The sequence below is a fragment of the Amblyomma mixtum genome, chromosome 3, assembly GCF_055824585.1.
Source record: "Amblyomma mixtum isolate Tamu chromosome 3, ASM5582458v1, whole genome shotgun sequence".
NCBI classification, from domain to species: Eukaryota; Metazoa; Arthropoda; class Arachnida; order Ixodida; family Ixodidae; genus Amblyomma; species Amblyomma mixtum.
This window is the reverse complement of record NC_143014.1, coordinates 249,742,406-249,755,998: the sequence shown is the minus strand read 5'-3', so window position 1 is coordinate 249,755,998 and position 13,593 is coordinate 249,742,406. Positions and strand designations below refer to the sequence as shown.

At 51.9% G+C, this 13,593-nt stretch overlaps 1 protein-coding gene across 1 annotated transcript in view; it reads left to right on the top strand.

Annotated features, from left to right (window-relative positions):
• Positions 1-13,593, top strand: part of LOC149354299 (cytochrome P450 4V2-like) — an 80,372-nt gene that overhangs the window by 49,954 nt on the left and 16,825 nt on the right. The window contains exons 10-11 of the mRNA XM_089575954.1: positions 62-128; positions 13,103-13,282. Coding sequence (XP_089432080.1) covers positions 62-128; positions 13,103-13,282 — 247 coding nt within the window. The remainder of the gene's footprint in view (positions 1-61; positions 129-13,102; positions 13,283-13,593) is intronic.

Genomic DNA, 13,593 nt, shown 5'->3' with positions numbered 1-13,593 from the left:
TACAGGGAACGTTTTTCGCGTCTTTCTTGGCGGTAACAAAGGGGGGCTTCTTACATTTCAGGAGGCTATGCGGCTTTACCCACCGTTTCCCATAATCGCAACTCTTCTAGACGAAGACGTCACCCTTGGTAAGGTATTTTTCGGTTCGCGCACACATATCATTGAAATTTTAAACGGTAACTTCGAAATGATGAGCTTAATTGAAACATTTGTGAGACTTCAATAGCAGTAAGTTAACATGAGGAAACCCAAGGGGTAGAAAGAATAAAATATTTTCCCATCTATTTGGCTCCGTTGACCTTGTATGCTGCAGGCTGCATTTAATAACCGCCCACCAACGCGATGCTAGCAGGCGTACTTGATGCCATGGTTGTTTTCACACAACACGATTGGGGATGCACGCCGTGACACATGCCACAGATGAACTTTCACACTTACTTTTCGCCTAATCAAATCCATATCTTTACACAAAATCTATGTCTTTCATTCGTGCAATGCAACACCGATACACCACTGAGGATTTACACTACGACCTCACTGACACCCAAGAAAACCCCGAGCCCGTCAAAGTAACAATACGCAGTACCTCTAGTGCACGGGGTTCGCACGTAATCATAAGGCACGTCACCTTGCCCGAGAAACTAGTACATGGCATATGTGATCCCCTGGCCAACGCAGACGTCTTGTGATGAACTGAGGCTGCATCAGATAAAACTCAAAGAGCAATACTCCCATCTACCAGTAGAACTTTCCTTGCCATCTGTACCACATGGACTAACTACCATTTCCAGGAATTTGGGACAAACGCTGCTAGTTCTTTTTCGCTGGCACCGGGTGGCGCATGGCTTTTAACCTTAAAATATAGCGCGTTGACATCATCCGTGACCTGAGATTGGCCGCAGAACAAAATGTGATAGGCCGCTAGGTTTAGTAGCCCTGGCTGGGAGCTCTCCCGAATTCCTGGTCATGAATACAAACAAAAAATCTTCGTCCCGCAGACATCAATAATTTAAGCTCTCTCCCGCCCTTAGAAGCCGCCGCGGTGGCTCAGAGGTTATGAAGCTCAGCTGCTGACCGGAAGGACGCGGGTTCGATTCCGGGCGCGGCGGTCACATTTCGATGGAGGCAAAATGCTACAGGGCCGTGCACTGTGCGATGTCAGTGCACGTTAAAGAATCCCAGGTGGTCGAAATTTCGGAACCTTTTCCCTACTGCGTCCCTCATAGCCTGATTTGCTTTGAGTTGCCCCCCCCCCCCCCTCCACAGCTGACTCACTGGCTGTATTCGGTAAAACACGCACAGAAACAGCTATAAGCACCTGAGTGCAACGCTTAATTAATGTGTACACTCAGCGTCGCTCTTGAGTAGAACGCTCGAGCAGAGCACTGCTCTGCAAAGGGACACCTCACCGTAGCTGCTATAGGCTGTACAAGCAACGTTTGCGAGGAAGCAAAGCAGTAAACCGCTGCTTCTGCTCGGGCCTGTCCGAAAGCCCTGGCGTGGCCCGCGGGCTAGGTCGGGCTGGAAAATACGTCCTTTCTCCGGGCCTCAGCTGTGCCAGGACTTGAAGTTGCGGGCCCAGGCCTCGATTTGCACCCCCCCCCCCCCCCCACCCGTTGTGCAGGGTGACGACCGCCACGTCGTGTGCTAAGGCGTCATCCATTTTGAGGTCCACTCCGTAGGCAGCCAACGGGCACCGCGCAGCTGTATGTAGAGTTCACTTAGAAGAAAATGGGGGGGGGGGGGGGGGGGGGGGGGTTGCTGCGTTAAGAATGTGAAGAAAGCACCGAAATAAGCATCGGAGGTGAAAATGATCCATCACTGGTGCTCTGTAGCCTTTTATTCTCAATGTGAAATTAATGACTGCATTTAGTGGCAGCAGTAAACCACGTCCTCACCAGCCGCGTCAAGACGTCTTCGTTGCCCGCTGAACGATAAATCTCATTAGAAAAAAGCGCAGTCACTGGACACAAGAAAAGGTGGCATGACACACCCCGCTTTCAGATTGTTTTCCATCACCGATTACCCCAGTCACAGGCTGTATGCTGCCGCGCCGAGGAAAAGCAGTGAGGGTGATGTCACGTAATCGATGTGCGACTGGAGGAATTCCGTGCCTAAGTGACGTTCTACGAACGTTAAATGGTTATTTCAGAGGTGAGGTAAACTACAGCGAAGGTTACAGTTTTACAGCGAAAGCTCTGTTAGCTTTGTATGATGCGTTTAGGGGGTACAACGGCAGACGTAACGCGTTACGAAGCGTTACGCGTAACGCTACTGAGATTGAGGCGTCTACCGCGAAGCGAGACAGCTACTGCACTGTTACTTTCCTCAAGACTAACCGCCGGCTCTCAGTCCCGCCGTTCACTCTCACCCTTCGAATGGGAAAAGTGAAAGTAGACGGGCGACTTTCACATCTGTTGAAAGGCGGCCGCCGCGGTCAGGTTAAAACTCGGGCACTCCAGCTCAGTAGCCGAGCGCTCTAACCACTGAGCCACTGCGCTGGGCGGAGCCAAACTAGCAAACACCTTCATCTGCAGGCGCCTTCCACAGTGCGGTGGGCTTAAAAAGCCTCTGGGCTTTCCTCTAGGAACCGCTACATGCGAGAGCTGTTGCCCAAACGAGTTTGAAGAAATGTTGTTTGCCGTCTATTCTCAGTGTCCGTTCACGTTATCTCCGAAGCTAGCTTTGCCAACTACACATAAGTTTAATGTCACTTGTATGAACGATAATGCGAAATCGGATACACGGAGAACAGCTTATGCGATTGCAGTGTTGAGAACGTCAGTCGTAGTCAACCATGAAGCTTTCAAATTAGGGGATTTTAATTAGCGGTTTTTGAGGAAAGGAAATGGCGCAGTAATGGTCTTACTTCTATGTGAACACCCCAACCGTGCCATGAGGGAAGGGAGGAAGGTAGGAGTGAAAGAAGAAAGAGAGAAAGGTGCAGTAGTGGAGGGCTCCGGAGTAATTTCGACCACTTGGGGAGCTTTAACGTGCACTGAAATCGCACAGCCCTCAGGCACCTTTTTCGTTTCGCTTCCATCGAAAGACGCGGAAGAAGCCGTGAGGAACAGGCTAAAAGAGGGAGTGAAAGAAGGAAGGCATAAAGAGGTGCCGTTGTGAAGGGCTCCGCCGGAGCCTTGGCAAACCGCAGAAACTCTTTCTCTTTCATATGTCAACCCCACCTTCCTGCCACCCCCCCCCCCCCCCCAGAAAAAAAAAAAAACGCCCCGCTCGCGTCTTCCCAACCCGCAGCAGTGTAGCGTGGGTAGCGCCATGAACGTCGCCTTTCGAAACGGTATCGTTTACCCCTTCAAAGAATGACTTCACCCTGCGAGGGGTTGCGCGAATTGAGGCACCCTATGCCCACCCACCCACTGCTTTTCTTTAGGAGCTCCATCAGCCACCACTTAACTAGCCACACATACTCCATTGCAAGGTGACCGACCTGCCTTAATCGAACTAGGAAGCGTCAACGCTAAGCAGCCGCCCCCTACATGTGAGATTTGAGAACGATGACAGCTCTCGTCGAAAGTTTAAACTAAGCCGTGGCTTAGATTATCCGAAGTTTCTCTAGCAACAGAAATTACAAACAATACTTTTTGTTCCAATTTTCACCTGCTGCCCGGAAAGCTTCGAAAATGAACGAATTACAGCTTTAAAATCTCACCAGAGGGAACGTTTAACTCCTCCATTTGTAGAACGAGTTTAAACAGCGTCACTCACAGTGCGATTTCCACGCAACTGCGGATGCGCAAGCTCGGTCACGTTCAACTCTAGAAGAAAAGCTAAATGGCACCTTTGAGTGACCGAAGAGCAGGAGTGAAAGACCGCTCTCACAAGTTTTAGCCCGATATACTGTAGCCGGATGCACTACAGCGGCGTTTTTAGTGGAGCGTTGTAATGCCTGACACACGGTTCATTCACTTATGTAGATGCGCTGAAAATAAACTCAGTGCAAAATGCTAAGATGAAATAAAAACGAGTGTTTTGCAAAAATATAACGCTTGGACTTCGCTGTGTCCAATAAAATTGACTTCATTTTGTTATTTTCTCTTCCAATATATTTCTCTATTTTTATCCTTCACTGAATATGGATGTATAGCTGTATTTTGACTGGCAAAATTCTTTGGACCATATGTGTATAAATTTTGTAACGTACCGTAATCCATGTGTGTTCGCAGTGCTATGCCACTGGCTGCCTGTGCCGCACTAAAGCAGAATTGTACTTAAGCAGCGCAAAGCGTAATGCTTGCTCATGAAAAGAAATAAATTGTATTATTAATTATTATTACCATTACAGTACAGAGCATCTCTGGCTTGAGTCGTACCAGCTGCCTAACTATCAGCGAAGCACACGCCACCAGTTCTAGTAAAATGCGCTACTCATCTGCTTGGTTTTGTGTTACCACTCGAGACTTGAAATTTGAAGCCTCAGGAACCGTTGAAGGAGGTCCTTCATTCGATTTCTCGACGGGCATCCATTGTCCCAAGATCTTTTACGGCGTGTCTTCAGCTCCCAAAAGCTCATCTGTGCGCTGTGCAGAACATCATTGGGAAAGACCATATTGATTTAGTCCACTCTGAACCTTTTAACACATACTACACAATAAAGAGACGCTTTTGCTTTTCGTTTTATTGAAATGCGGCCAGCACCATGACGTCAACCCACGAAATAGTGTTCATTAAAAAAGAAATGTCAATGCTGTCGCTTCGAGGACGTTTTAATATTTAGACATTGCGGTCCGCAAAAAAAATGAGCGCATAAAATTGTAGAGGCATGTTTTAATTGTGCGTGTATGAAACCTCTTTCATTTGGCTCTCTGAACTTCAGAGCTCCTCACAGACGAGATCACCATTCAAAAAGCCAAGTGGGCGAACCTGCTTCACATTCCCTTTTTTTTTCACCGAATCAATTTTTCAAACGGTATTCAGATTTGATCGTCTTTGCTGGCCACTTAATTACTCGCGCAGTAGTAGTCTACCTGTACATACGTAGTGATCGAGCGCCTCAACAATGGCTGCGGGAATTACCCGGGCAGCTCCCAACGCCGAGCTTGCCGGCCGCGTTTCAGAGCTGAGTAGAGTGATAATGTAGCGTGTAAGGATGGCAGGTGCGTGGCAAGAGTCCGGCATATGTCTGAGCCTGTCGCTGTCCTGTCGTGGTGCAATCCGTTCGTCTGCGCGCTCCAATCCAATAGAAACTAAATTGTAAAGAGTAAACAAGTAATTAGGAGAGTGAAATACGTTTTATTGCATTTTTGTGCCGTAATTTCAAAGCCACAATTACTTCATTACTTTTAAAATTTGTTTTCTTTTGGATTCTCTGTTTCGGACATCTATTACTTTTTGTAATTATTATTTTTTTTTCACCTGTCCTGCCAAACACGGGTGTGTCACTGTGTGGGGTTGAGCGCGATGCCGCAAGGTGCGTCTATTGTGTGCGCCATGAACCGACGGAACAAAGGCGCAGGGCTCTACCGCATCGTTTATTAGTGGCGCTGGATATTTTCGTTTAATCGGGGCGTTCCGGAGCGACTGATAAAACGAAAGTACCCTGCTCGAATAATAAACTATGCGATAGAACGCGCAGGTCTTCTTCCCCGCGAGGCACTCCTCAAAGTCGAAAACCAACCGTCCGATCAATCACAAATCAACCTGGTACTAACCCACTCAGCATCGGTTCCGGACGTCGAGGGCATTTAAAAAAAAAACGCCATGTAATTCTCATGCAAAGTGATCGACTCATCTAAAGCAAGCACAAGTGTGCGGGTCGGCTGCCATCCATGCAATAAATCGCGTTACAAAGTTTCCGCGCAGATGACAACACTTCCAGCACTGCATCGAAATTTCATGTGAAAATTCGGGCTAACTACTCATATGATACCGGCAACGTAATCTACATCCTCGAACGTTGAATCTGCAAAATTTAATATATTGGCCAAACAGAAACACTGTTCAGATATCGTTTTAATAATCGTAAAGCTCATTTCAAGACATTGCCTAACCTTCGTATCTCTAAACATGTAACCAATATTAAGCCCCCTTTTGAAGAAATTCAAGTCACTTTACTGGAATCAGGCTTCAAGATCCACCATGAACGCGAAGTTCGTGAATAATAAGTTTAATACCGTTTCTTGCTGTCTGAATAAAAATGTTGGGAAGCTGACTTGTCTATCGTCATAACCGCAATACTTTATAGTATCATGCCGTGTTTCATCTACACTGATCATTTTTGCCCTCTTTCCCACTGTCACAACCATTTGCCCTCTTTCCCACTGTCACTACCACTGCGGTGCGGGCCGGGCGCTATTATTATTCTTGCCTTTTTACCACCCTAATTTTTGTCACTACCACTGTCACTTTCCCTCTTTCTCACTGCAGCTTGTGGGAATCCTGGCTTTCCGCCGTTGCCTTTGCGCGGCTTTGCCGGCTTCCCGCGTTGTTTCTCCTCTTTCCCTTGCAACAGCCTCAGGCGGTGGAGAGGCGGCTAGGTAACTAATCACTGTCATTTGGCCACAGCTCCGCCCCGGCTCCCAAACGGCCTTTGCCATTAGTGCCTTTTGGCGGGATTTCGGGACCCGCTTTGGCGGCCGCGCCCCGCGCGACCGTCCGAGCGGGGCCCAGAGAGGGATCCCTCCGAGACAGCGTAAGGTGCGTACGCTACTGTTTTGTCCGTGCCGGCCTTTGCCGTTCGGACCAGTGCATACTCGAGCTCGCCCGCACGTGTCCTCTGACCTGCAGCGGCTCGAGCCTGTCCAGCGGGGTCCAGCGATCTCTGACAGGCGTACCTTGCGTTGATTGCCCACTCTCTCTCGCAACCGGCCCAACGGTCGACACGAGAGGGAGATCACAGCACTGCCGCGGGGACATTCTCCTGCAGCGGCGTGCTAGAGGCGCGCATTACTCTAGTCGCTTCGTGCGCACAGCGGAGCCTTGCTCCTCGCGCGCCCCCGGGACGGGGTGACTATTAAGTGTTTGTGTATCTGCTGAAGGACGACGTGAATAAACGTCTCCTTTGTGAACTTGGAGGCCTATTTCTTTGCGGCGAATCGCTCTCCTCCCAGCGGAGGTTGAGTGCGCTGCAACGGTGTCCCAGTGTGTGTGTGGCGACGGCTGATCGGGGCCCTTGGCTCGCGCGAAGGTCGAACCCGCGGTGGTTGGTGGCCTGTGTCCACGTAGAAACTCACAACTGGCGCCCAACGTGCTAAGTCATTGGCGCTTACGCCTTTGATGGCACATTAGCCGAGCAGGTCGCCTTGCCGATCACGCTTGCGCATGTCTAACACCCCCAGCGGGACACTCGGCAGCTACATGTCGGCTCCCTACGGAATTGTAGCGTCGTTTTATCCGCTGGCTGCTGTTCCTTCGAATAGCTAGACACCGTGGTTTGCCGCGGCCCCCATTGGGGTTTACGGCGACACAACTCAAAATGTCGAGCACGCGGCTCCCATTGGAGCTGTACCGGGAGCACCCTGCGGTGCATCCGCTGGTCACATGCCTCAGCTGTGCACGCTTTCCACCCAGTGCGAAAGGAGTTCGTGTCACGCTGCCGCAACCGGCAGTTTTGAACAGCAGCCGCCGTGCCCCGCGAGCAGTCAATTCTGCTCTGGGAACGGCGAGGCGCTGGCCCGGTTCCCTGTGGAAACCACGCCGCTCATCGAACTAGGAGCCTTGCCTCCCTCGTTCGTGCAGCCCGCACAAGCCTGCACTGAGGCAGGGGTGCAGTCGCTGAGGCCGGGGCTCCATTGAGCCAGATGCGGAGAAACTTCGAGCCATACTCGAATTTCCCGCGCCCAAGGACGTACGCGGCCTGCGCCGTTGTGTGGGAATGGCCAACTTTTATCATCCGGTGCCCGCGTGCAGGCACCCTTGACCAAGCTCTTGGGAAAGACTGCCGCGTGGCGATGGGAGCCCGAGCAAGAGCGATCCTTTCGCCTCCTGTCTAATGTCATTGCCGAGACAGCGCAGCTCAGGCTACCCGACCTGACCAGACAGTTCGTAGTCCGGACTGACGCGAGCGATCTGGGTTTAGGAGCAGTTCTCCTACAGGAATTCGATGGCGTGCTGCAACCGCTGGCCTTTGCCAGCCGCTCCTTGCTGCCCTCGGAGAGGAATTATTCCGTGACCGAGAAGGAGTGCCTCGCCATCGTGTTTGCACTGCGCAAATTTGACGTCTACCTTGATGGAACGCAATTCGTGGTGCAGACAGACCACAGTGCGCTCAGTTGGCTGATGCGGCTCCGCGAGCCTGCGGGTCGGCTGGCGCGCTGGGCTCTCCTGATACAGCATTACGGCTTTTCGGTGCAGTATCGAAAGGGGAGCACGAACGTGGTAGCTGACGCGCTATCCCGTGCCCCACTCGCCAGCGGCGCCTTGACGCCTGTAAGCGGAGGGGGCGAAACAGCGGACGAGCCGCCGAGCGGCAAGGAGGGGGAGCCCGCAAACGGGTTAACCCATTCCGCTAACCAGACAAGCAGCGCTTCGCAAAGCGTACGAGAGGCAAAGCTCTTCGTGAGCGCCTCGGAGGTGCCGACGCGAACGGAAATTTTGGCTGCAAACCTGAGTGGGGACGAGACCAGGCTCCTTTCTGGGATGACTGGAATCGTTTTCAGCCGTAAAGAGCTACTGAAAGCCCAGCAAAATGACCCCTATTGTCGCGAGGTGAGCGACGGTCTCAGGGAGACGGAGCGCCGTGACGCTACTGGTATTGTAGCGGGCGCAGGGGGCCAGAAGCCAGCGTGTGTCGCGGCGAACCCCGGGGATTCATATTTGCTGGACCAGGACGGGCTCGTGCTGAAGTACATAGCCACCGATGACGAGTCCATCGACTCGTTCACAGGGTTGCCAGATGGCTACGACCTCAGGTAGCCAAATTGGCCTCCGTAGTAGCCCAAACGTAGCCAAAAGCGAAATTTTTGCGTAGCCCAAAAGTAGCCAAAAATATTTGTTTTTGTGACGACATTTCTTGTTATATGAATTAATTTTCGGCAGCAATATTTACATATTAGATTTCTGTCCCGCACATGATGTCTGAGGGGGTGCGCACGGCGTGTTCTTTCCGTTGTTACGTTTCGCATCCGTCATGCGCGCTAACCAGTGCGGCTAACCAGGTGCGCTAACCAGGTCCTAAAGATGGGGCCGCAGTTCCACTTTGCAGGCGCGGCAGTAGGCCATATCACCTGAGGCGGATGACGGCAGCCAGTCTGCACGCGGAAAAGAACGGCGGCGCTATATAACGCAATCGTAGCTCTAGTTTAGGAATATTTCCCCTTTTGAATGTTCGCGCGCAGATTAGGCACATCGACAGTGAAAATACCTTACTCTATACTTACGCAGCCTCACATTTCAATTTTATATGGTTTAAGAGAAATGTTCTCACTGAGAGCGTCACCTCAAAAGCATGCGCCTTCTTGAAGCTACATTCCGCCTTCGTTAGTTACAGTGGGTTCCGCGCCGAAGGATGGCTCCATGGCTCCGCATGAGTGCACGCAGATTACGCAACGGACACGGCGCTCTCACGTCGCTCGCAATGAATCTCGAGGGCTGCACGTGTGCCGCTTGAGGCTGCAGAAAAAGCGTAGGCTCTTGCGAGTGCCGCGCTTGCTGTGTCCACCACGAGAATAGGAAGAAACACAAAAAGACCTTATTAATGCGTAAGCATTACTTGCCTCATGCGTATCTTGAGCAGAATGTGTCCGCAGAACCAGAATAAACAATACAAGAAAAGGACATGCCTGGCGGTGGGTTTCCAACCAGCCACCTACCGCAGCCGAAGCGAACGCCCAAACCACTAGGCCACGTCTACGCGGTTAACGGTTAACATGTGAGGATCACGAAACCAACAGAAGCGAAACAGTAGCATTTAATGCTTACGCATTCACACCATTTAGGGAGACTTAAGTTGTCTTAGTGTTTTCCCTCTATTCTGGTTCCATGATCACCCGTGGTGCACCGTCAATGGGAGAACGCTCACATGTGCAGACGGCAACAGTCCATGTTCGGTGGCGCGCGCGCGCGGGCGGCGTTAGTCCGCGGATTAAGTGGAATCTATAGGTCGTGAAGTGTTTCCAGGGGGCAACTTTCACGTAAATCGAAAGTCCATGATCCTTGACCACCTGAAACACATAAGTTTTCTCGAACACAGCGTTTACATATTGTCATTTTGTGGCAGACGCGCTCAATTTCTTTAACCTGCTATAGCCTGCATTTTGATTCCAGCATGCCTCTTATTTCTCTCACTGTATAATTGTAACAGAGCACATTATAACTACCTTAATTTTTTTTTTCACTCATGAAAAAGATGTAGCCCAAAAGTAGCCACATAGCCAAAACGAAATTTCTGACGCCAACTCGGACAAAAAGTAGCCCAATTTGGCTATTAATAGCCCAATCTGGCAACCCTGCTCGTTCAAGGTGGTTATCCCCAAAAGTCTGAGAGGCGCACTGTTGAGATTCTCTCATGACGAACCACTGGCCGGTCATCTGAGTGGCTCCAAAGTTTTTGCAAAACTGAGTCAATCGGTGACGTGGCCCGGCATGAAGCGTGACATTTTCCGCTATTGCCGTTCCTGCCATGTCTGTCAAGCGGTGAAGTCACGGGGCGGCAAGCCGCCTGGAATGATGAAACCAATTGACAGTGTGCGTCCGTGGCAGATGGCCGCCTGCGATTTGATGGGGCCTTTCCCCAGGAGCAAGCAGGGGTTCATTTACCTGAAGGCCTACGCGTCACGGTCTGACGAGCTTGCGCCGGTACCCATTGGTATCAAAGGCAAGCGCAAATGCACAACTGGTGTTGCGGAACGCAAGCGTACGGAGCACCGGTACAATCTGAGTCGACGGTCACCGGTGTGATTGATGCCGGACGGCGGACTTTTCCGCTACCGAAGACACGCAGCCTCAGCTAGCTGGCGAGCTTTCTCGTCAGGCCCTACCCAGGCGAAGCACGGTGTGTTATTTTTTGTTGTTTTGGCAGCATGCTCAGTTCCAACCTTGTGTGTTCATCAGTTTATTTATTTGTTTTGTTTGAGTCAGTTTCTAGCCACTTTCGTTTCCTGCTTGTTCGTCTTGTTTTGTTCTAACGTACCGAGATGTACATAGGCAACATGCGTCTGCGTTGGCGTACAGTTTTTTTTAACCAGACTTGTACATATGTAAACTTCAGCCGCTCTCGCTTGCACTTATCATTTGAAGCGCAGAGTTTGCCTGTCGTTTGTACGGCGCCTTTTCTCATTTCCGGCCCGACTGTGGGTGGTTGGCTCGTTAAGCCGTGTGTCGCGGTGCGAGTTTTGTGCGGCCCGTATGGAGGGGAAGTTGGCGGGGCGTTTGGGGCGATGGGGGGCGGAAAGTGCACCCTTTGACCCTCGCCCGCGGCGCCTCTGGACGCTTCTGATGAGGGGATCGTTCGCCGACCAGCGTCCGCGCACGTGCCGGTGTATGCGTGTTTGTGGCTGTGGCTGTGTGCGCGCGTAACCATGAGCCAAGGCGACGCCTGTGAGTTGTGCCGTTGTGTGCTTCTGCGTGAGCGCGAGGAGGAGAAGGACCCCTCGCTGTGGCCAAGGTTACACATCAGGACGCCGCCGAACGTCCTCGCCCGTTTCAGCCGGCGTGAAAGGGGTGCACTAACTGTCTTGTGCCCGAACGTGATGTCGTGCCCAAGGGCGCGAGGTTAGTGTTCTGCCGCGGCCCCGTCGTCATCAACGGAAAGAAGACCGCCATCAGTCGTCGGCCCTCCCAACCCGTTCAACTTGAAGTCTGCGAGCGGTGAGTCGCCGACCGGCCCACTGGGCCGCGCCATCGAACTTTGAGGCTGACATCCACCTGTCACATAGTTGTACAGTTAAATTCACATCGCCTTGTGTACCGTGTATATAATCTGCAAGCTGTTTTGATTTACTGAAGCGTATGGCAGTGTTTGTTTGTTTGCCTTGTTTTCCTTTGTGTTGGTGTGTTGTTTTTTTACGTTGTTCTCGCTGGAACTGAAGTGTAGCTAGTTTTTTTTGTGTATTCATTTCTTTATTTTGGAACTGAAGTGTAGCTAGTTTCTTTGTGTATTCATTTCTTTATTTTGGAACTGAAGGTGTAGCTTATTTTTTTTGTGTATTGATTTCTTTATTTTGGCCGCGTGCTTTGCCGATGGGTAGGAGGGCATTTAAGGAGAGGGGGATGTGGGAATCCTGGCTTTCCGCCGTTGCCTTTGCGCGGCTGTGCCGGCTTCCCGCGTTGTTTCTCCTCTTTCCCTTGCTCCAGCCTCAGGCGGTGGAGAGGCGGCTAGGTGACTAATCACTGTCATTTGGCCACAGCTCTGCCCCGGCTCCCAAACGGCCTTTGCCATTGGTGCCTTTTGGCGGGATTTCGGGACCCGCTTTGGCGGCCGCGCCCCGCGCGACCGTCCGAGCGGGGCCCAGAGAGGGATCCCTCCGAGACAGCGTAAGGTGCGTACGCTACTGTTTTGTCCGTGCCGGCCTTTGCCGTTCGGACCAGTGCATACTCGAGCTCGCCCGCACGTGTCCTATGACCTGCAGTGGCTCGAGCCTGTCCAGCGGGGTCCAGCGACCTCTGACAGGCGTACCTTGCGTTGATTGCCCACTCTCTCTCGCAACCGGCCCAACGGTCGACACGAGAGGGAGATCACAGCACTGCCGCGGGGACATTCTTCTGCAGCGGCGTGCTAGCGGCGCGCATTGCTCGAGTCGCTTCGTGCGCGCAGCGGAGCCTTGCTCCTCGCGCGCCCCCGGGACGGGGTGACGATTGAGTGTGTGTGTACTGCTGAAGGACGACGTGAATAAACGTCTCCTTGGTGAACTTGGAGGCCTATTTCTTGGCGGCGCAGCGCTCTCCAACGCTCAGCGGAGGTTGAGTGCGCCGCATCGGTGTCCCAGTGTGTGTGTGGTGACGGCTGATCGGGGCCCTTGGCTCGCGCGAAGCTCGAACCCGCGGTGGTTGGTGGCCTGCGTCCACTTAGAAACCCACAAGCTAGGTCACTACCTCCACCGCTGTCTTTGTGGATTAACGGCACAAGCCAATTTCACTGTCAATTCAAAGCTCCCACTGCATGGAGGACAAAAACAGCTCTGAATTGACACATTTCTGATTTTTCCAGACGGCGTCACATTGCCGAAGGGTCTTTCCTGCATGATCAACGTCTTCAGCCTGCATCGAAATCCCCAGCAATTTGAGAGCCCCGATGAGTACATACCGGAGAGGTTTATCCAGAAGGAAAAAAGTAGCAGGCACCCATTCAGCTACATACCCTTTTCAGCAGGCCCGAAGACATGCATGGGTAAGTGAATTTTACTGCGGGAATGCGAGATGAGGTGCAGCGATGGCGTAGAGGTAGAACATCCGCTTCACGTGCCAGGAGGCCTGGGTTCGAATCCCGGAGCCTTGCGATTCTCCACCGAGTATGAAAAAAAAAACTCCGCGTGACCATGGAGTTGCATAACGAGGCCCGGGGTTCGGCCTGATCTCGGTGAATAGAACCGACAACGCACTTCCTCACCAGAGCATGGTTTGGCCACCCTGGTGTAGTACTTGGCCGCAACCTTCTATGAACAACCCAATTATCCCTCAGCCCTCAGTCCCCAGCGGCTG